This window comes from Pelophylax lessonae, assembly GCF_965119305.1.
Source record: "Pelophylax lessonae genome assembly, chromosome: 13".
Taxonomy (NCBI): domain Eukaryota; kingdom Metazoa; phylum Chordata; class Amphibia; order Anura; family Ranidae; genus Pelophylax; species Pelophylax lessonae.
Genome location: NC_138780.1, coordinates 48,114,206 through 48,138,361, shown reverse-complemented (window position 1 = coordinate 48,138,361; position 24,156 = coordinate 48,114,206). Strand labels below are relative to the sequence as shown.

The 24,156-nt window shown below is 43.0% G+C and overlaps 1 protein-coding gene across 1 annotated transcript in view; it reads left to right on the top strand.

Moving 5' to 3' along the window:
* Window positions 1-16,588, top strand: part of LOC309569832 (uncharacterized protein) — a 63,091-nt gene extending 46,503 nt beyond the window's left edge. Inside the window, exons 9-10 of the mRNA XM_082275835.1 lie at window positions 4,306-4,392; window positions 14,723-16,588. Coding sequence (XP_082131961.1) covers window positions 4,306-4,392; window positions 14,723-16,554 — 1,919 coding nt within the window. The 3' untranslated portion in view covers window positions 16,555-16,588. The remainder of the gene's footprint in view (window positions 1-4,305; window positions 4,393-14,722) is intronic.
* Window positions 16,589-24,156: the final 7,568 nt, after the last annotated feature.

The following is a 24,156-nucleotide window of genomic DNA, read 5'->3' as shown; positions in this document are numbered from 1 at the left end:
TAGTATGCATCGCATACTAGCTCATTATGAAATACTTACCTAAGAATGAAGCCCCGCAGTGCCGACCGCTTACCTGTCCATGGGCGACATGTTCTGTCGCCCTTCTTCCGGGTTTGCGGCATCCGGCCATCTGATTGGGGGGAGCCGCGATGACGTCACTCGCGCGCATGCGCGTGGGAGCCAACGGTAGCGGTAGGGGGCTCTGAAGGAACGGCACGAGCGGCCGTTCCTTCAGAGCGCATGCGCCAGTGATGTAACTGGCTGCATGCAAAGTAAATATCTCCTAAACGGTACATGTTGAGGAGATATTTACAGTACCTATAGGTAAGCCTTAATATAGGCTTTCTTATAGGTAAAAGTTGTAGAGGAGGGTTTACTTCCTCTTTAAAGCAGATCTTCATGTTTCAGCAAACTTTAAATACACCGCTCAAAAAAAATTAAAGGAACACTTTGAAAACGTATCAGATCTCAATGGGGAAAAATATCATCCTGGACATCTATACTGATTTGGACTGGCTAATGTATTAGGAAAGAAATGATGGCACACCGTTTGATAGAAATGAAAATCATCAACCTAAAGAGGGCTTAATTTAAAGACCTTCCGAAAATCAAAGTGAAAAAATGATGCAGCAGGCTAGTCCATTTTGCTGAAATTTCATTGCAGCAACTCAGAATGGTACTCAGTAGATTGTATGGCCCCCACGTGCTTGTATGCATACCTGACAACATGCAGTCATGCTCCTAATGAGACGTGGGATGGTGTTCTAGGGTATTTCCTCCCAGATCTGGACCAAGGCTTTACTGAGCTTCTGAATAGACTGAGGTGCAACCTGGCGGCATTGAATGAACCAAAACATAATGACAGGTGTTCTACTGGATTTAGGTCAAGTGAGCATGAGGGTCATTCAATGGTATTAATCCCTTCATCCTCCAGGAACTGGCTGCATACTCTTGCACATGTGGCCGGGCATTGTCGTGCACCAGGAGGAACCCAGGACCCACTGCACCAGCGTATGGTCTGACAATGGGTCCAAGGATTTTATCCCGATACCTAATGGCAGTCAGGGTGCCATTGTCCAGCCTGTAGAGGTCTGTGCGTCCCTCCATAGATATGCCTTCCCAGACCATCACTTACCAGCCACCAAACCAGCCATGCTGAATGATGTTACAGGCAGCATAACATTCTCCACGGCTTTTCCAGACCCTTTCATGTCTGTCACATGTGCTCAGTGTGAACCTGCTCTCATCTGTAAAAAGGCAAAGGGCACCAGTGGCTGACCTGCCAATTCTGGTGTTCAATGGCAAATGCTAATCGAGCTCCACGGTGGCGGGCAGTGAGCACAGGACACACTAGAGAACATCGGGCCCTCACGCCATCCCCAGAAGTCCGTTTCTGATTGTTTGGTCAGAGACATTCACACCAGTGACCTGCTGGAGGTAATTTTGCAGGGCTCTGACAGTGCTCATCCTGTTCCTCCTTGCACAAATTACTGATCCTGCTGATGGGTTAAGGACCCAGCTCTCCTAGAGTAACTGCTTGTTGCCTGGAATCTCCTCCATGCTCTCGAATTTGTGCTGGGAGACACAGCAAATCTTCTGGCAATGGCACGTATTGATTTGCCATCCTGGAGGAGTTGGAGTTGTGCAATCTCTATAGGATCCAGGTATCGCCTCATACTATCAGTAGTGACACTGACCCTAGTCAAATGCAAAACTAGTAAAAAAGTCAGAAAAGATGAGAAAAGGAAAAAAAAAATGTTATTGGCCTCCACCTGTAAAACCATTCCTGTTTTGGAGGTTGTCTTATTGTTGCCCATCTATTTCACCTGTTGTTAATTTCATTAATACCAAAGCAGCTGAAACTGATTAACAACCCCCTCTGCTACTTAACTGGCCAGATTAATATCCCAGGAGTTTAATTGACTTGATGCTATACTCTGATTAAAAAAATGTTCCTTTAATTTTTTTTTTGAGCAGTGTAGCTAGTTTAACCAAGCTGGTCCAAATTTACTTTTTTCCTTCACTACACAGTTGCAGCAGTTGTGTGTGTTGTATAAACTTTATTTACCGTCAGCTTTCAGAATACAGTGCTGTGTTCTGGCAACGGGAAAAGAATGTCCTGTCCCACTTTCGGGGCAAAATCGAGCCAGGCTGAGCTCTATTAAAAGGAAGCTTGGTATCATCTGAATACAAACCTTCCTCTCATTGCAGAGTTTGTAACATCATCAGCCCACCTCTCCACTTCAGCCAATCAGAGGAAGCTTTGTATTTATTTATATACTGTAGTACACTTTTGCTTAGCTTGGAGTCTCAAGGTGTCCATTGTGGGGTCATATAAATTCTATAAATCACCCATGACTTTCCCAGTCCATTCTTTGGTGTGGAGTCTGTTCTGTATGAGACATAGAGACCCATTCGACTGCCTTATATGTCTGACAACAACGCCCCCTGTACTTTTTTTGGTGTTATGGATTTCCAACCCAGTGCTGGAGTTAGAAAGTCCTTTCCTTCTCAACCATGGAGGATTCTCAACAGATGATTGCAAGATGAGGGACAGCACCCCACCACAGGACTGTACTAATCGCTTTTATTAAAGAAAAGGATAAACCCTTTCAAAAATTGCTAATAAGTTTCAGCCACAAGAGGCCTTAATCATAAAGTCCCGTGGTGGAGTACCAAAGTAAAAGTGTCAAAAGAAAAATAAAGAAAAGGGAGGGGACCCAAACTATCCCCTAAGAGTTTTGACTCATAACCATGTGTGGATAGTTTGGTCTCTCTTTTGACACACTTACTTTGGTGCATTTATTTACCACTCCTGACAAAGCTTATTTATTAAGCGAAACCTGTAGAGTTTAGTTGTTTTTGGAAGCACTAATATGATTTGGGATACAGCATGGTTACTTGTGTACCTTTTTTGTAATTTTATATGTGGAATAAAATTACTTTTTGTTCTATCTATCTATCTATCCACACATGTACACTAAAAGATTACCATATTGGGTTTATTGGTAAGATGCATATTGTTATTGCTGCTTTCAATTGATAAGTAAACATGATGTGATATTAATGCTAGTATCCCATAAGGGGTTAAAGTAGAATTCCTGCCCATGTTAAAAAATGTTCCCCCCCCCCCCCCCAACTACCTATGCTTCCTAACCTGTATAAAAAAATGTGTATACATACTAGGGCTGGGCGATAAAGCGATACCGATATGTATCGCGATAGTCAGGGGATGGATAGCAATACAAGACTTGGAACGATAAAACAAAAAGTCCGCTCCGACGGGTTTAAGCTTTAAAAATTGCGCCGCCCGTCGCATACACGTCACCGCGCACGCGCCGCCGACGCTCGGGAGAGGCCGGGAATAGCCGAAGTTACACGAGCGGCGGCGCGTGCGCAATGACGTGGCGGCACCGGGTGGCGCCATTTTTAAAATGAAGGCGCCTCTGGAACAGGTAAGTGAAACAGCTTCACTACCTGCCATTATGCAGGGCTGCGGGCACACTACAAGGGATGCAGTGCTGCGGGCATGGTCTACCTGTACCATGCCCACAGCACTGTATCTCCTGTAGTATGCCCACAACCCCCAGATCCTCCTGCACCATGCCAGTACCCTGCATTCTCCTCCACCATGCCAGTACCCTGCATTCTCCTGCACCATGCCAGTGCCCTGCATTCTCCTGCACCATGCCATTACACCCTGCATTCTCCTGCACCATGCCAGTCACCCTGCATTCTCACCCTAGGGTCCTTATTTTAAATGGGTAATAAAAAATATCAATAATTATCGATATCGACCGATATGAAACACTGATATCGTGATACAGTTTTCAGCCATATCGCCCAGCCCTAATACATACCTATTTTAAGTCCGTACTGGTCTAGACGCCTGATCTGCAGCTTCTACTCCCCTGTGTCAGTCAGAGGTTGCTGCAGGGGAGAGGAGGGCGCACCAACAACGGCTGGAAATGGGAGCCTATGAGTGAGGTCAGGGCTCCCAGAATTCCCAGCCATGGGGTTCACTTCATCAGATCAGAGCAGGCTAAAAATTGGTAGGTATACACATTTTTTTTTTTTTTTTTACACAGGTTAGGCAGCATAATTAGCAGTAGGTGGGAGGGAACATTTTTAAATATAGTTAGTATTAGGCAGGAATCCCACTTTAGGAGATGTTGCTCTGTTCCCTGTTTTTGGAGAATATCTTTATTTTCTCTTAAGTATTACTTAACCACATTTTGAGTTTTTTTTTTTTTTTTTTCCCCATTCTTCATTGTTTTGGTTACAAAAGCTTCTGTTTTTAATTAGGATACCAGAATGAGAAACCAACTTTAATATCAAAAATTGAGCAAGGTCAAGATCTGTACGTTACAGAATTGGAAAATCATTCTTGGGGTGAGTTGACATGACATATAGTGGGGTTGTTGTACTTTAGGCCATATGACCATACGGAGTAAAATACACTGTGTGCGGCTAATCATGCACAATTGCCAGCATTTGTGTTTGCATGTGTATTTTCTGACTGCAAAATTTTGCACTTTGAAAAATACACTTGTGCGTGTGTAAATGCCATTGCCGGCAGTTGCATATGTATAGCTGGGCAAAATATATTGTGTAATGCTTGTTTATGGCCAAAATTATGCAGCAGCAATGGCTTCCAGGCGCCACAACATTGGGTGTATTTTACTCTGTTTGGACCTGTACAGAACCCCCCCTAGAGTTATAAGCGTTTTATGTTGATTCAGAGTAAATATGTCACCTTGTATCAGTTCTAATGTTGCAAAGGTAGAAGCAAATATTGAATGCTTTTTTTTTTTTTATTTGGTTTTTAGTCTGCAACTCCATTTTAATTCCCTCTAAGAATATTTGCCTTCGATTCCTTGAGCTGCCACTGTAACTTGCATACAAGATTGGGAGTGGCTTTTAAAAAGCTCCAGGCAAATAGTTTTTATAAATCCTGGCCCCATTAATCCAGTCATTTAATGATTAAAACAATATAAACCCAGCTCCAGCTTTGCATATAAAAATTACAAAAAATATCTTATATTACCCTTCCGTATAAAACGGAAAAACAATTTAAGGTACCAGTCGAGTGCTGGTTATTCCATCTTCCTCGCTCAGCTAAGACTTGATCCTACAAATATAGCTAGTATAAGTATCTAGTTATGTATTCAGATTAGTTGAATTCTCTAAGTAGAACATTGCAAACAGGGAAATGGTCCGGTTACTTCCCTAGCACACCTCCATCCCAAAATACATATGTAGACAAAAAAGAGATTGGCCCGCGGGACTTTATATGAGGAAATGCTAGTGGCTGGTAATAAAATGCAAAAGTAGGTAGGTAAAAAAGTAGACTTTTATTGAAGTATATAATCTTATAGAGGTAGAAATGGTGTCATACATTGAATTACTTATGAACTAGCCCACTGGCTAAATTGTAAACAATAGACAACATAAATACAATGGTAATATATCACATATTGGTAAACATTATGATAAAACAGCTTGGTTTCAAAAATAGCCTTAATGATGTATTATGGTTCCATAATGATAGAATATACTGCATCCTGACTGACGCGCTTCGCGAGCTGTGCGCTCGCTTCTTCAGAGATAAATGCATTCAAGGTATATCTGTGAGAAAATAATTGTTGAAGTAAAAAATCAATGAAAAAATACCTGAAAAAAGGCTCAATAAAGTAATAGAGACTCATGGGAGTACTAAATACTCACAGGTCGATGGAACTAGGCTGGGGCAATGAACTTCTGTGTGGTAGTGGCGGCATATAACTGACCCAGGAGCTGAAGGGTTCAGAGTGAATGCAAGCCAGAAAGGGGAGCCCATGGCAAGTGGGTAACGATTGTTAAATGGAGGAAAGCACCTTCCAAATCTGTCATGAATATAATAAAGTAATAGGGATGTAACGTGGTTTTGTCATATATCGGAAACAAAAAAATATTATTAAAGATAAAGGAAGGGCTGGTGTGCAAATAGTGAGAGTGATAAAGACCAGAGAGAAAAAAGAGATAAAAAATTGGAAATTGAAGGGGAATTTGGAATAAACCCAGCACCAAGTAGCTTATACACTAGAATCAGTAATAAAGTCTACGTGTAACGTGGCCCAACGCCATAAGTATAGAGAGTAGGAAAAGTGTAATACTGAATTAGTTAGTGCTTACCATATGAGAGATATGGTACTGAAAGGAGGAAGGGAAAAGGAAAAGTGCCAGTGGGAGAAGAAATGAGAGAAATCCCAGCGACCAGACTTAACATGTGGATCCAAATCCAGCAGCATACAAGGAACCCTAGCGTCATGCGGCGGGTAAATACCCGATCAACCGGAGGCAAAGAACATGGAGAATTATGATCTGGAGTGAAGAATATTTTTATTGCTTTGCACAGTGCTGTTTGTAGAACACTGGGAAGACCCAATCAACATTCTGTTCTTTAACTGTCCAGTCAGCAAGCTGGAGAAGGAAAGGTGACAGAAAAAAAAATCAGTTTTTTTCCTACAGTCAGAAGATTGAGTAGCATTGCCCTTATTTTGGGGAAGAAGGGTATACATTTGTATAAGAGTAAATTAAGAACCTAGGTCATATAAATTTAGTTCATATTTACAGTTATTGCCTGGAGATTCTCATTAAAAATACAATTTAGTTAATGTTCTTCTTTGCCTGGACTTAACAGAATTTTGGTAAATATTGTGGCAGCAAGGAAGCTAACTAATTTCTTCATTATCATGTATATACTTAATGCTCAAACATAATGGTTTGCTCATCTACTTATTGATACGTAGATTTTTTTTGCCTATGGTATTGTGTGTGGTAGTAAAGAGATGGTTTTAGCTTCTATGCGACTTCCCTGGTTACAAGGATGAATCTGCATCTGTCTACCTTTTTATTTAAAATAATGTAAAAAGATGTAATAGGAGCCATAATTCATTTTAGAAAAAAAAAAAAAAAAAACATTTAATAGCTTTCTTATATAACCAATATTTTGGGGTTAATCTTCGCTGTTAGTACAACCTAAAAATAGGCCAATTTCTGCACATTGTCTATTTTGCGATCATCCACGTGGGGGCACAAGATGGGTTATACTGTAGCCCACAGGGAACTGGGACATTGGCAAATAGAAAAGTTGTAAGCCAGGCCCTGTATAAACCATTCTTTACCCAGCATGCCCTCAGTTTTTTTTGTTTTGTTTTCGGGTAGCTATCTTCAATTTGTGATAGTTTTTCCTTAGTGACTTAAGATTCCCTGTTTCACTGATGCTTGAGTTGTTCTCTATATGGATCTGTGTTTTCTCAGCAATAACTTTGTAGGTTGTATCTGGACCCCGCTGGACTGGATATGTGGGGATAGCCTGGAATGTGATCTTCAAGCACTGGCTCTACATTGAAGCATTTTCAAGAGCTTAGTGTACTATGTAAATTGCACTTCTTGGTTCAGAGCCACGGCACAGCCCCAGGTGTGACCCGGTCTCTTAGAATTCACTTTTTGAGTTAGGCTGGTTGGACTGAAGCACTAAAATTTACCTTACTATTTCATCATTTAGTCTAGAGGAAGCTTCACTTGGCTGCTGCTTCTGAAGAACCACGAAGATCTCTGTGTCCACATACAATTACTTGGTCACCTCCAGCTGCCTGAAACCCTCACCAGCACCAGCTGTCCTGGTTTGTGAATGCCTGAGGCATTGCCTCATATTAGACCTGGTTGTGTTACCAGTGTGCAGATTCAAGTTGTCTCTAAGAGACACAGAGGACAGTCCTGCTGCTACAGATGATCATAGCCCATACTCCCCTAGTGACTCTGGGGGTGTTTACCCTGTATCCCAAGAAGGAGCCAATGCCCATAATCCTGAATCCAGGACTTCTATTACCATAGGATCTTTCTCATAGGAGTCTACTTTAGCCCCGTTCATGTGTATGGTGATTTTCATGGGCACTTTGGATTTTTAAGCTGCCTTTGCTTAGATACTGGGGAACTATAAACATAAGCATTCTGCACACAAGTGCTCTAAGCGCTCTAGGACCTTCACCTGCAGAGTCTGTCTCTGATCCTTATGAGCCCTTAAATCAAACTGAGTCTGTGGCCCCCTTTTTTTTTTTTTTTCTCCGTTTTAGATTGTCTACCCCTGGAGAGGCTGTTTTTGACTCAGATCTACAAGGGGTTGTTTCAAACCTTATGGATGCAATGGGCATACCCTTCACCTAGAGGATCAGCCTTTGTTTCTAGACCTATCTGCTACACCTGTTGAGTCATTTCTCTATGAGGACTAGAAACACTTTGAAGAATCCTGGGCCCCTACCTAAAATGTGACAGATCTTTTCCCTTTGAGAGGGAATTTATAAAGTTAAACTAGTGGTCTCTTCCCACCGTTGCTGCACCAGTGATCCACTTTAACAGGCATACCACCAAACAGGTTGAAGAAAACTTTTCGGGATTTAAAAGACAGTAAGTTCTCTCGTTAGGTTCCAGATTAAATCAACTTGTGTGGCTATCCCTCCTGTGTTGGCATTGACTTGATCTGTCAAGCCATGTCAGAATGGCTAGATTCCCCTAAAGAGAATCCCTCCATTGCTGGAATAGTCGTTTTATAGGATTGGTAGAGCAAATGTCTGGAGCCTTGTTTTGTAGTGATGGCTTGTTGCAAGCACCCAAACCTGTATGTTGCATGGGACTGATGTCTGAACAATTGTATAGAGAACTTTATATGCTTGAAGTGCTGATAAGACGCCTTAGTAATATCTGAGTTGGCTACACTTTGAAGGGTATCGCCTCTTTAAACCTGCTTTTGACATCATCATCATCATCTGCAATGCCATAGCTAGCCAGAATTTGCTCCTATCTTAAAGCAAGAGATCTGTGGAAGGGTCAGAGGAACCTTAACCTTTTTCTCCTTTATCAAATTCAGCAGTAATTCCTCATAGACACTCATAGACACTCATAGCCCACCTCTCCCTTATGATGATGCCAGTTCTACAAGTGAGGCCTATTAATTAGTGACAGGTACCAATTTCCACTGATCCCGTCCCTAGCCAAGGACATGCCCACTCAGAGTCCTCTGGAAGCACCTGTTCCTTCTCAGAGCACAAGACCTTAAATTCGCCCTAGTGCTTTTTACTGACACCCCCATTGTGAAACAATCAGGCAACCCTATCTGAAGAGAGCTGTCTGGACTCCTGCAGTCAAAACCCCTTTGATGGGCCTAACAAGCTTCGGCTAGTTAAGGTTTCTCCAATATCTTGCTTTGGTTACAGTGGGTTACCAACCAACGACACTGCTTTTATAGGATGGGTAGAGCAAATGTCAAATCCTTGCTAAAAAGTCCACTCCTTGTGACCATTGATCTCTTCTTGTCTGTCAGAAAAATTCCCTCTTTTTCCCCTTTCAGGGCTTGTAGGGTATTGAGGGAATACCCTCCAAACATTATTTCCCTTTCATTCATTGATGGACACAGCTCCTGATTCTTCTTAACCATGGGGTTAAACTGCCCCCTACAGAAGTAGAACACTAGGCAGGAAAAAGCTTGACTAGGCCTATGGGCTTTCCCAGGGGGTTTACACCCACTTTCAGCTATAGGCACTCAGTTTTTTTTTCTGCCTAGTCAGGAGTAAGGACCTAGTTACTTGCTGGGTTCTGGGATTCTGGCATTTTTTTCTTTTATAAATTGAATTTTTTCTTCCTTTTATTATTTTGTTCCTGTGATCTACAATCAAGTGCCGGACTGGGTGATGAACCAGATAATCTAAATCCTTAGGGTCCTCCCAGTCCGGCCAGTGTGCGCGTACAGAACACAGCTCCGAGTTGTTGCTGACCGGGCTGCTGACAGGGTTTTCCTGGTGCACAACTGGGGGTTGAGCAGGTTTCCCTGCCATCCTGATGGTTGTTTACTAAAGCAGGGATGTCCTCTGGGCTCCCTGCGGCGGTTGTTGGGCCGGGGAGCGGATTGTTTACCACCCTTGGGTACGTGCCTCACGCGGCCAGATCCAGCCGAAAATTTAGGTCGCGGCTATGCCGCCTTCTTGTCTGAAACTTTGTGAGGGTGGCTGAGACCACTGCCTTCTGTCTGGGCATCTGCCTTCCCCTCTGCTGCCCCTGGGTGGTCGGCTCCGCTGGGGCTCGCATCCAAGTGGCTGGGTGCCCACAAAAATGTAGGCTGCGGCCGAGTCGGGTGCCTCCGTTGGGGGGCGGCCCCAGTGAGTTTTAGCTGAAGCCCCTGCTCTTTCTTTGGGCAACTGCTGGACTGAGGATCCATGCACTTGCGGCTAAGCCTCCACAAAAATGTAGGCAGCAGCTTGCGGCCTGCTATGCCATTTGGTCAGCCTGGTTGCCTCCCTTTGAAGGAGTGGCGCTGTGGGGGCGCTTCATTTGTGAATGACAGCCTTGCTGCCATTATTGTGTGGGACACCTGCCCCTTTTAGCACTGCGGGACCCTGCCGGAATGTCCGCGTCCCGGCGGGTGGCCCCTTTTAATGGGGCTATTTTCATATTATGCCCTTTTTGGAGGGTGACCCCCTTTGTTTTTTGTGGGGTCCAGTAGAACAGTGGTTCTCAACCCTGGCCTACAGGGCCCACTAACAGGCCAGGTTTGCAAGATAACTGAAATAATCCCAGGTGATATCATTTGCTGCTCAGTGATTGCAGTACTCTAGTCTGCATCTCCCCAAGGTAATACTTTTAGTGGGCCCTGAGGACCTGAGTTGAGGACCACTGCAGTAGAAGGTAACTAGGTCCTTACTCCTGACCAGGCAGAGCCTGTAGCTGAGAGTGGGTGTATACAGTGCCTTGCGAAAGTATTCGGCCCCCTTGAACTTTGCGACCTTTTGCCACATTTCAGGCTTCAAACATAAAGATATAAAACTGTAATTTTTTGTGAAGAATCAACAAGTGGGACACAATCATGAAGTGGAACGAAATTTATTGGATATTTCAAACTTTTTTAACAAATAAAAAAACTGAAAAATTGGGCGTGCAAAATTATTCAGCCCCCTTAAGTTAATACTTTGTAGCGCCTTTGCTGCGATTACAGCTTTAAGTCGCTTGGGGTATGTCTCTATCAGTTTTGCACATCGAGAGACTGAAATTTTTGCCCATTCCTCCTTTCAAAACAGCTCGAGCTCAGTGAGGTTGGATGGAGAGCGTTTGTGAACAGCAGTTTTCAGTTCTTTCCACAGATTCTCGATTGGATTCAGGTCTGGACTTTGATTTGGCCATTCTTAAGGCCCGTACACACACGCAGATCGTCGTCATACAAACGTCGGCGGACAAAAGATCTGCCGATTGTATGCGTGTTAGTATGGTGCCTCCGACAGATGTCTGCACACAATCTGCGGACAAGAGTCTTTCTTGCAAACATGAAAATTTTTGTCTGCAGACACCAGAACGGACGATTGTTCGCCTGTCAGTACAGAAATCAGCCGACAGACCGCAGATTTGCAAGACTGGGCATGCTCAGAAAATAAAAAACACAGGGAAAGTTAACCATTACATGACATCACTTCTGCAGTCAGCTGAAGTCTGCGGACAAAATTCTTGTGCTGTCCTTGTGCTGTCTTTGCACTTTTCAACAGACACCGACATCCCGGGGAGAAAAGACGAACATTTGTATGACGACGATCTGCGTGTGTGTACGGGGCTTAACACCTTGATATGTTTATTTGTGAACCATGCCATTGTAGATTTTGCTTTGTTTTGGATCATTGTCTTGTTGGAAGACAAATCTCCGTCCCAGTCTCAGGTCTTTTGCAGACTCCATCAGGTTTTCTTCCAGAATGGTCCTGTATTTGGCTCCATCCATCTTCCCATCAATTTTAACCATCTTCCCTGTCCCTGCTGAAGAAAAGCCGGCCCAAACCATGATGCTGCCACTACCATGTTTGACAGTGGGGATGGTGTGTTCAGGGTGATGAGCTGCATTGCTTTTACGCCAAACATAACGTTTTGCATTGTTGCCAAAAAGTTTGATTTTGGTTTCATCTGACCAGAGCACCTTCTTCCACATGTTTGGTGTGTCTCCCAGGTGGCTTGTGGCAAACTTTAAACGACACTTTTTATGGATATCTTTAAGAAATGTCTTTCTTCTTGCCACTCTTCCATAAAGGCCAGATTTGTGCAGTATACGACTGATTGTTGTCCTATGGACAGAGTCTCCCGCCTCAGCTGTAGATCTCTGCAGTTCATACATGGGCCTCTTGGCTGCATCTCTGATCAGTCTTCTCCTTGTATGAGCTGAAAGTTTAGAGGGACGGCCAGGTCTTCGTAGATTTGCAGTGGTCTGATACTCCTTCCATTTCAATATTATCGCTTGCACAGTGCTCCTTGGGATGTTTAAAGCTTGGGAAATCTTTTTGTATCCAAATCCGGCTTTAAACTTTTCCACAACAGTATCTCGGACCTGCCTGGTTTGTTCCTTTGTTCTTCATGATGCTCTCTGCGCTTTAAACGGACCTCTGAGACTATCACAATGCAGGTGCATTTATACGGAGACTTGATTACACACAGGTGGATTCTATTTATCATCATTAGTCATTTAGGTCAACATTGGATCATTCAGAGATCCTCACTGAACTTCTGGAGAGAGTTTGCTGCACTGAAAGTAAAAGGGCTGTATAATTTTGCACGCCCAATTTTTCAGTTTTTTATTTGTTAACAAAGTTTGAAATATCCAATAAATTTCGTTCCACTTCATGATTTGTGTCCCACTTGTTGATTCTTCACAAAAAATTACAGTTTTATATCTTTATGTTTGAAGCCTAAAATGTGGCAAAAGGTCGCAAAGTTCAAGAGGGCCGAATACTTTCGCAAGGCACTGTACCTACTGGGAAAGCCCATAGGCCTAGTCAAGCTTTTTCCTGCCTAGTGTCCTAGTGTCCTACTCCTGTAGGGGGCAGTATAACCCAATGGTTAAGAAGAATCTGGAGCTGTATCCGTCAATGAACATCAGAGAAATTGATTTTTTGGCAAGTCAAAAATCGAATTTTCCCCTTCCATCATAGACTGTTAATCCTTTTCAAACTGTTTGGGAGCCTGTTTTTAGAGCGAGACATCCACATGGTCTCTTTGGACCAAGAAGTTCCTGCCATTTCTAGAATGATCAGGGTGGATTGTTCACCCTGCATTGGGTGGTCACCTCTTGCAAGAACACACCATTCCCACTCTGTCAAGGTATCTTGACCTGTTCTCCATTGGACATCACTCAAAAGGCAAAGACCTAAAGAGTCTTCAGAGTACTTCCTGTGACATATCAGGTGACCTGATCCCCAAGTTGGTAATGCTGAGTGTGCTACTCTTGACCGCACTGTTGTTCCTAGGGACAAGGGATATATATCTGGCTCACATCATAGATGGTCTCCACATGAAAGTGTGAGGGTACTGCGCCTGAGTGCCCCTCATCTCCTCTAAGTCAGGAAGTATCTATTAGAAAATGGCCCTGTGCTCCCCTGGACTGTCAGCAGGCAGACGCTGGACCCCTGATGAAGTTTCTTTTGAAATACTTTTTAATCCTGTTCCTGATCAATTGATTATACCTAGCAGTGTGGCTGGGATTCCTGCTTCTCGCTCCTTGGATACTTATGCTTCACTGATCCCAGGCAGGTTAGATGAGTCTTAGAACCATATTTTTTTATCTAGGTTTGCAGAGTCTGTTTGAGCCCAGAGATAACTCCAGGTGTTGGATAGATAGTTTCTGCTCATCCTTTTACAGTTCTGGTGTTCTTGTGCACCAGCCTGGGTTGTGGTATGCCCTGATTCCTGCCTACCCTTGTAAGGGTGCCTTTCACATACTCTGGTTCAACCTTCAGTCTGCCTGACTTCAGGTTTGGTGCCCTTAGGATTTATCCCAGTCTCGGGGGTTCTTTTATTTATCCTTTGGGATATTATGCTTTGATGGGAATCACATTTCATTGTCTCACTGGGAGATTGATTACCTGACCAGGCAGCCTCTTTGCTCATCATGAAGACTTATTTCCCCGAGTGTTTTTATTCAAAGTTCCTTAGACAGACCTGTTTTTCCTGTGGTGTTTCCATGTGTTTTTTTTTTATTTTTTTTTATAGACCACCTCTTTTGAGTGGATCGTTGATTAACTCTCATGGTCTTTCACTGGTTCATACTCCCTGTCCTTCAGTTAAAATCCTCTCCAATGGAAGTGATTTGTCTTGGTCCAGAGCACCAGGTTGATCCCCTGTGTCCCCCCATTTGGTTGTGGTAGTTCCCTGTCTAGCTAGGGCTTCAACTCATTTTATCTTGGTTCAGGCATTGGTCCCTCAGATACATGTATGTCTGTTTCAGACAGTTTCCCAATTCTTCTTAAATCGCTCGGTGTCTATCGCCTCATGATTTGACTTCTTTTGTATGTCCCAATTTGTTTCAGAATTCCTGGGTCCCTGCTAAAACCAACTCAATAGGATTTTCTTTTTTATGCTTTTATATGCCGTTTCTTGTCCAAGTCCAATGAGGGACACAAGTCCCACCCTCTATCTTTTTTTGCTGGCCCTGTGTACTGCTTTTGTTTTTTGCAAAACTGAGGCATGCTGATTCGAGTAGGGTTTTTGCAGAGGCTGGCTTACTTTTATTCTCTTTGCCAATGTCCCAACCCCCTGTAGGTTGCAGTATAACCTGACTTTTTTAGAATTCATGCTAGCCTTTACCCATTTTTCTGGTGCTTATATTTAGACTAATTCATTTTTTGTTTGCCAGTTACTTATTTTGTATGCCTTTTTTTTTTAGATATCCCTAGTTTGAACAAAGAAGAGCTCCATACATATCTCCTAACACCTGAAGAATTGACTGTGGAACATATGCATTTAAAAGGTGACCCAGGAAATGGCACAAAACCTTCCAAACGTCAGTACAACTTCAGAAACAGAGTTGCCGTGGAGCACAATATGTTTTATGGTGATGTAAAGGAAGTGAGAGAACTTAAACCTCAAAAAAGCTTGCAGAGGAAGTCAAGATATGGCAAGATTGTATATGCCCCCAAATTCAACACAGAGGAGCTACATATTTCTTTATCAATGCCTAAGAAATCAACACTGGAAGAAATACGCTTTACAGGTGACCCAGAGAAAAGTACAAAAACCAACTCTAAATTTGGTAGTCTTCCCCCCAGACGTCAATACAACTTCCGAGATAGACTTTCAGTGGAGTACAGCATGTTTTTGGATGATGAACAGAAAGTTAGAAAACCTAAACCACACACAAGCTCGAAGAAGAAACCAAGCCATAGCAATATTATAGATGCCCCTAGATCTAACACAGGAGAGCTACAAACATATTTAAAACCTAAGGAATTGACAGGGCAAGAAATACACTTAACAGGTGAAATGGAAAACAGTACAAATACATTGTCCAGTGAAATTATGGATCTGCCCCTGAAGCGTCAGTACAACTTCCGAGACAGACTTGCTGCAGATTACACAATGTATTATGATGCTAAAGATGAAGTTGGAGAACCTAAATCTCCCAAGAACTTACGAAAAAAGTCAACCTATGGCAAAATGCGATATGGCAAAATCCAACAGTGCACCTTGTCTTATGAAGATGAAGTGAGAGAACTTAAACCTCACAAGAGCTTGCAGAGGAAGTCAAGCTGTGACAAAATTGTAGATGTCCCCAGATTCAACACAGAAGAGCTACATACATCTTTAATACCCCCTGAAATCTTGACAGAGGAGAAAGTACACTTCACAGGGGACCTAGAAAACAGGACAAAAACATCCTCTGATAAAAATGGGAGTCTTCCCCCTAAACGTCAATACAACTTCAGAGACAGAGAGGCAGTTGAGTACACTGAGTTTTATGATGATGAAGAAGTGAGAGAACTTAAACCTCACAAAAGCTTGCAAAAGGGGTCAAGCTATGATGACATCCAACCAAAGTGTGGTCGTTACAGTTGTACTGAATGTGGAAAAAGCTATAGTCAAAAACCAACACTAGTGAAACATCAGATGATCCATACTGGTGTTTCCATCTATGTTTGTTCAAAGTGTGATAAGTGTTTTACTCAACGTTGTAACCTCAAGAGACATGAGAGATCTCATGCCGTGGATAGACCCTGTGTTTGTTCTTACTGTGGTAAGGGTTTTACTGAATCTTCAACATTACTCAAACATCAGAGAAGTCACACTGGATTTAAGCCATTTTCATGTTCAGAATGTGGCAAGACCTTTAGTATAAGTACCTACCTTATTGTCCACCAGAGAACTCACACCGGAGAGAGGCCCTATGTATGTGGAGACTGTGGGAAAAGCTTTACTCAAAGTTCTAGTCTCATCACACACCAGAGAACTCATACAGGCATAAAACCATATGGCTGCATAGAATGTGGGAAGGGATTTTCTACAAGTTCCCACCTTATCACTCACCAAAGAACTCATACGGGAGAACGTCCTTACTGTTGTGGGGAGTGTGGGAGGGCCTTCAAGCATAGCACCCATCTTGTTTTACATAAACGCAAGCACACGGGTGAACGGCCCTACAAATGTGCTAAGTGCCCACGGGCTTTTGCCCAGAGACCGCAGCTTTTAAGACACCAACAAAAACTTCATGGATATGAATAGTTTTGCTATTAAACTGGTTTCTAATGTCTACTTTTTAATCACCTCGTAATAATTTATTATTTATTTCAATATAAGGCAGCAAAATATATAGGAAGAAACAAATGTAGATTGCATTTCCCTTGATCCCACAACAAAGCTTTTATTAGTGTGAAAAGAGTGGAATAAATTGCGCTCAACACTTAAAACACAACCAAAAAGTGCTTGTGTGCATAAATATGTGAATAAATGGTTATAAATAAATATATATATACAGAATCCTAAATGTGAAAAAAGTCCTTGGTAAATAAATATCAACAGTCTTTAAAGTGCCCAGTGCAATACAGATCTCTCAGCAATGACTGAATATCACTCCAACTTCAAGTGAGGGACCTCCACCTTAAGAGACTTTTCTCCACCCAGTGCTCGGGGTAAATACTTCTTACCAAAGCTGGTGGACCCCTTAATTACAGGGGGTCTAAAGCAGCGTAAATGGTCCACAAATGCCTCCAAGCTATCCTTCAGGTCCCTTGATATATGGCTCAGCTCGCATAAGGAACTCCAAGTATTTCAGGATATTGTGGGGAGAAAGATAAGGAAACTCCAATAGTGTAGTATGTTCTGATAATTAGGGTTTATTAATGAAATTGCACTTACTCAAACATTAGAATCAAATGCCTTCATGCAGTAAATGCAGCATGGGTTCGGTGTACGGGACGCTCCTCTGCTCCTGCGTATCACCAACCCGGAACTCCACGGTCTCACGTTCCCGACGCACGTTTCGTCAGACGCGCTGACGTCATCAGGAGTTCCTTATGCGAGCTGAGCCATATATCAAGGGACCTGAAGGATAGCTTGGAGGCATTTGTGGACCATTTACGCTGCTTTAGACCCCCTGTAATTAAGGGGTCCACCAGCTTTGGTAAGAAGTATTTACCCCGAGCACTGGGTGGAGAAAAGTCTCTTAAGGTGGAGGTCCCTCACTTGAAGTTGGAGTGATATTCAGTCATTGCTGAGAGATCTGTATTGCACTGGGCACTTTAAAGACTGTTGATATTTATTTACCAAGGACTTTTTTCACATTTAGGATTCTGTATATATTTATTTATTTATAACCATTTATTCACATATTTATGCACACAAGCACTTTTTGGTTGTGTTTTAAGTGTTGAGCGCAATTTATTCCACTCTTTTCACATTTATGCGTTTTATACGTTTTTATTGCAGCTTGCACTATGGAAGCAATTCCTCTTCTATATATTTAATTAATTAATTTATGACAATTTGATTGATTAATTCATTATCGAATATCACCAATTTTGCGCAGTTTCTTTTGGGCCACCAAAATTTTTTTCAAAGCTTTTATTAGGACTGTTCAGTAAAAAATGAGGTTCAGTGCAGTCTACACTAAAATAAAATCCAAAGTGCAGTCAAAATCACAAACAGAAAAATCAGCACAAAGTATATAACTTAGTCAGTAGGACATGTCCCTTGTGTGGATTCCTCTCTGTTCTGCCACCAACCCACCACCATCTACCACCACCGTGTAGCAGGTGTGAATACAAGAGAGAGCATGATTATGCCTGCCTTTTCCGCTCAGCCTCTCCTTTCAAAGAAACTACAGCTTCTATGAAACAAGATCTATGAATTGAAGGGGCAGGTCTATCAATCATCCGCCTTTTCTCCACTCATTTACTTCTTCTGTACGTCAGTGTCCCTTGGGTGATTTGCTGATTTTTTTTCTGTAAAAGATTTTGGGTGCACTTAGGCTGTAATATCATGTTTGAGAAGATTTGAGAATACAAACTGTATTTCTATGATTATTATCCTTTAAAAAGTTTTCTCTGTCTTCTCTGAATTGTTCATTAACCATTTTACCACTGGAGGATTTTCCTGCTTTAGGACAGATGTTCAGGGTTCAAAGATGAAGTGGGGTGGACGAGTTGTAACCAAAAAGCCAAACAGCCAAAAGTCATGTCAGGGTTGCAGCCCACCCAAAACCCAGATCCTGACTGAGAAACAAACTGTACAACAAATAGATGGGAGTGTTGGCGCTCCCAAAAACAATGACAATGGGCTCTGATAAATCACTTGTCTTAAGTCAAATTGGCAAGTTTATTTAAAAGGCTAAAATAATGATAGAATCTACTGTGATGCCAGCAAATGTCAGACGATGAGGCAATACCTTGAGGGAGGACCCAGAAGTAGGGTGGAGGCGCCTGTCCGGGTGTGAAGCCTTGATGATGGAAACACTCAGGGGCTGGAAGAGGAACGGGAGGAGGAGAAGGGGGGGGAGAACCCCAGCCCTCAGATCTCGATGAAGGGCTTTGCCCGAAACATGTCATCCTCCCAGTTTTGTGGCCACTAATGTCCTCCCAACTGGCTGACAGCTCACACGGTAGTGTGCTGTGCCCGGCTCAGTGAGGCTGCCTTTGCTTCAGTTTCCCTGGTTACGAGGCAAGCAGGGTCCGTTGAGTACGTCTCCGTGACTCGGCTGCGGGCGACCAGTGACGTCATCTTCCAGCGCCACCTCAGCTGCTCGAGGTCAGGAGTGGACGCCGCGGTGCAGCCTGAACGATCCTTGCGGCCGGATTGATTTGCGGGGTTCTCCCCCCCCCCCCCCCCTTCTCCTCCTCCCGTTCCTCTTCCAGCCCCTGAGTGTTTCCATCATCAAGGCTTCACACCCGGACAGGCGCCTCCACCCCACTTCTGGGTCCTCCCTCAAGGTATTGCCTCATCGTCGGACATTCGCTGGCATCACAGTAGATTCTATCATTATTTTAGCCTTTTAAATAAACTTGCCAATTTGACTTAAGACAAGTGATTTATCAGAGCCCATTGTCATTGTTTTTGGGAGCGCCAACACACCCATCTATTTGTTGTACAGTGATTTTAACTGACAATTGTGCGGTCATGCAATGTGGTACCTAAACAAAATTGAGGTCCCTTTTTTTTCCCCCATAAACAGAGCTTTCTTTTGGGGATATTTGATTACCTCTGCGCTTTTTTTATTTTTTGCGATATTCATAGAAAAAAAGCGAAAATTTTGAGGAAAAATGACATTTTCAACTTTGTCTTTTAAAAAATATCCAATATACTCAATTTATGTCATATATTTTGGCCAAAATGTATTTAGCTACATGTCTTTGACAAAAAAAATCTCAGTGCAAGTATTTTTATTGGTTTGCGCAAAAGTTATAGCGTCTACAAACTATGGTGTAAATACTGGAATTTACACAGCTTTAATTTCTGACTGCCTATCTCATTTCATGAAGTGCTAAAATGGCAGGACAGTACAAACCCCCCCCCCCACCCAAATTACCACTTTTTGGAAAGTAGATATCCTAAGGAATGTTCTAAGAGGCATGTTGAGCTCATTGAATATTTTTTTGTCACAGATGTTTGAAAAATGACTAAAAAAAAAAAATGTTTTATTTTTACACAAAGTTGTCATTGAAATGATATATTGCTCACACATGCCATGGGTAATTACACCAAAAAATATATTTTGCTGCTTCTCCTGAGTACAGGGATACCACATATGTGAGACTTTTTGGGAGCCTAGTTGTGTACGGGACCCCGAAAAACAATCCCCACCATCAGAATTTCAAAGGGCGTACATTTTTCATTGCATTTTCTCACTACCTATAACAGTTTAGGAGGCCCTGAAATTACTAGATACCACAAAACCCCCCCAAATGACCCCATTTTGGAAAGTAGACACCCAAGCTATTTGCTGAGAGGCATGGTGAGTCCTTGGAATCTTTTATATTTGCCACAAGTTTCGGGAAAATTACAGTTTTTTTTTTTTTTATTTTTTCTTTAACATAAAGTTGTCACTAAAAGATAAATTACTCACACATGCCATGGGTATATGTGGAATGACACCCCATAATACATTCTGCTGCTTCTCCTGAGTACATGGATACCACATGTGTGAGATTTTTTGGGAGCCTAGCTGTGTGCAGGACCCTGAAAAGCAATCACCACTTTCAGGTTTTCTAATGGCGTAAATTGTGCATTTCACCTCCGCAGGACCTGTCACAGTTTCGGAGGCCCTAAAATTCCAATATAGCACAACCCCCCCCCCAAATTACCCCATTTTGCAAAGTAGACACCCCAAGCTATTTGCTGAGAGGCATGGTGAGTCCATGGAATATTTTATATTTTGCCATAGGTATATGTGAAATGACACCCCTGAATACATTCTTCTGCTTCTCCTGAGTACAGGGATACCCCATGTGTGAGTTTTTTTGCAGTCTAGCCGAGTACAGGACCCCGAAAATCAATCACCACTTTCAGGCTTTCCAAGCTATTTGCAGAGAGGCATGTTGAGTGTTTTGCAGATCTCACTTTTTGTCACAAAGTTTTGGAAATTGAAAAAAGAGGGAAAAAAAAATGCATTTTCCTGTTTTTTTCTTCATTTTCCCCCCAAAAAATTGAGAGCTGCAAAATACTCACCATGCCTCTCAGCAAATAGCTTGGAGTGTCTACTTTGCAAAATGGGGTAATGGGGTAAAATGGGCTGGGAGCCGCACATCAGAACAAGACATTGTTTGGAGAGTAGGCGGGCTCCTTCCCAGCCAGCACTCACAGCAGCAGACACAGGACTACACTTCCTAGCAGCCTGAGTGGCTCACATACATACCATGGCTTCTGAAATCACTCCAAGAATGCACAAATTTCCAGTCTTCTGCATCAAAATGTCTAAAGCCTTAGCTTTTACAGTTTTACAAATTTTCACTTTGGCTTAAAAAAAAAAGAAACAGGCTTTTGTCTTGAGAGGGTTGCTGTTTTTTCCTTTTAACCTGTGCAGATTAACTAAGCATTTTTGCTGAGTAAAATTGATCACTTTAGCTTGTCACTAGAAGCATTTGAAATGCTTGATAGCATACAGTAGATGCCCAAGACTGATAGTTTTTCAGCACCCGCAATGCTCAGAAGGAGATCCCTGCATTGATCGTAAATGTATGTGTAAACTGCTTGCCCCATATAAACAAGTCACTTTCCTTTACACTAGTGAAGTGTTTGTTCTTGCCCCTTGTCTTTAAAAGACACACCCCACTCTTTTCTTCCAATTTGTCTGTTTAAAGTTTATACATTTGCAATCCAGAGGTTAGTTTCAGTTGTTACCCATCCCACCTGATCTCGAGCTCCATAAAAAAGTTTGATATTTAAATTTTCAGGGCATAGCTCCTCCACATCTACATTCGAACGTTGCTTGCTTCCACATGACCGATTATGATGCATAATTAATGAATAAATGAGTCCATAGTTTCTTGATAGGTTTTGAATCTCTAAGGCTGCATTCACACTTGAGCGTAGCGTTTTCGCACGTTTTTTTACAGCGTTTTTACCGCGATTTTCAGGCGTTTTTGGAGGCAGGCATTGACATCTATCAAAAACGCTGGTAATCAGCCCAAAAAGAAGCTCATGTACTTTTTTCAGCTACAGGCGTTTTGCAAAACGCTCAGATGTGAACAGGGGCCATTTAAATGAATGGGGTTTTATGGAAAAAACAGAGGGGATTGTGGGACTTTTTTTCCATATTCTATTAGGGATGGAGACAGCTAGATACTTTATTTATGTGGCAGACCTATTCCCCTTTGCTTGCCCTGAATGGGGTTTTACTTGTTGGGTGTTTTAGAACGTTTTTTTTTAGCGTTTTTGGAGCTGAAAAACACTCAAAAACGCCCAGATGTGAATGGAGCCTAAATGGATATTGATTTCTCTAGCGCTCATCGACAGACGTAGTCCTCGGTGATACACCACCTTCGGGTTATGTTACCTCCGCAGGAGCAGGACTAGACAGGAAATTAAAAAGCTCTGGCCACACCCTAGGGGCAGTCCCAGAGGGTATATCCTCTCTCTCTCTGCCTCAGCAAATCAGTTATTTTCTGTCTAGTTAGGAGTAAGGACCTAGACACCTTGCTGGGATCTTAGGTCCTGGCAAGATTTTTTTCTTAAAAACTTACGGAATGGGCGAAAATGGTACGCCAAGATCTTAGGGGAAAAGATATTCCCCAGGAGACATCTGATTTGATGGAACAGATCATACAAGGGCTACGGTTTATCTGTGACGCAGCCTTGGACACTACTCCCCTATTAGGGCATGCATCTAAGTTAGGAGTGATCCTCAGACGTGTGCTGTGGTTAAAATGCTGGTCAGCTGACCTAGGTTCCAAAAAGACCTTGACCAATCTCCCCTTTCAGGGGAATCGTCTATTTGGAGCCAACCTAGATGAAATCATTAAGGATGCCACTGGGGGCAAGAGCACTTTTTTGCCACAGGCTGCAAAAGCTAAGGGACCTCGCAACAAGCGAGGACCTTTCTTTACCGCCCATAAAGGGCGCCCGGCTGGTACTAGCGGGAAAGGCAAGACTCCTCCAGGAGGGTTCAAGAAGGGGACCAACCCAGCCAAACCCGAAGCAAAGGAGTACACAGCCTGAAGGTGCGCCCCCACCCGGTTTCAGGGTGGGGGGACGTTTTCACCGGTATTCAGGACATTAGATCGAGCATCAACCACTACTACCGGTGCGATTCTTCCCTTCCAACATTTAAGTACCACAGGAAGCGGTAGTTACCGTTCCCTGAAAAGATCTTTTCCTTTACCTTTTCCTAAGATTAGTCCCGATACCTCACAGGAATCGGATCTGGTTGACCAGATAGGCCAAGTAGCCTCTAGTCGGGTGACTTCGGTCCCTGAGGTTCAACCAGAAAAGATCACCCTTCCTGATAGCAATCAGGTATCTGATAAATGTGTGGGAACAGAAAACGACCAGACTTTCTCGGATGGTCGGGGCCAGATACCTCTAGGGACGCCTGGTTCAGATCCAATCAGCGCCAGTGGTCCTAGAAATTCTAGGCTGGCCTCCTCAAGCTGGCCTGGCCGACTTGGACATGTTAGTCGCAGACGTTCCGTGGGAACTTCGTCTCAGGGAGTGTCTGTGGTCTCAAGGACCAATTTTCCTTCGTGCTTTACAGTCGCTGGTTTTAATGGCCTGGCCATTGAGACCCAAGTACTGAAGGACAGAGGTTTGTCTACTTCAGTCATTCCTACCCTTATTAAAGCAAGGAAAGCGACTTCCAGCAAAGTCTATTATCACACATGGAAGACTTATATTGCGTGGTGCGAATCTTTAGGATTTCCTCCACGTACCTATTCGGTGACTCGAATATTGGCCTTTTTGCAACAAGGGGTTGAGCAGAAGCTAGCCTTGAGCACCATCAAGGGTCAAGTTTCAGCATTAGCAATCTTCTTTCAGAAGCCTTTAGCTACCAAATCCTTGGTGCGGAATTTCATCCAGGGGGTGCGGCACCTGGCTCCTCCAGTCCGCGCGCCCTTACCGCCCTGGGACCTTAATTTGGTTTTGTCGGTTCTACAGAAACCTCCCTTTGAAAACATCAGGGAGATTCCCTTGCTTACTCTATCCCAGAAGGTGGCCTTCTTGGTGGCTATTACTTCTGCTCGCAGGGTGTCAGAACTGGCTGCATTATCATGCCAGTCACCATACCTAGTGATTCATAGGGATAAGGTAGTACTTCATCCTAAGCCATCTTTTCTTCCCAAGGTGGTTTCAGATTTTCATCTGAATGAAGATATTGTACTACCTTCCTTGTGTCCT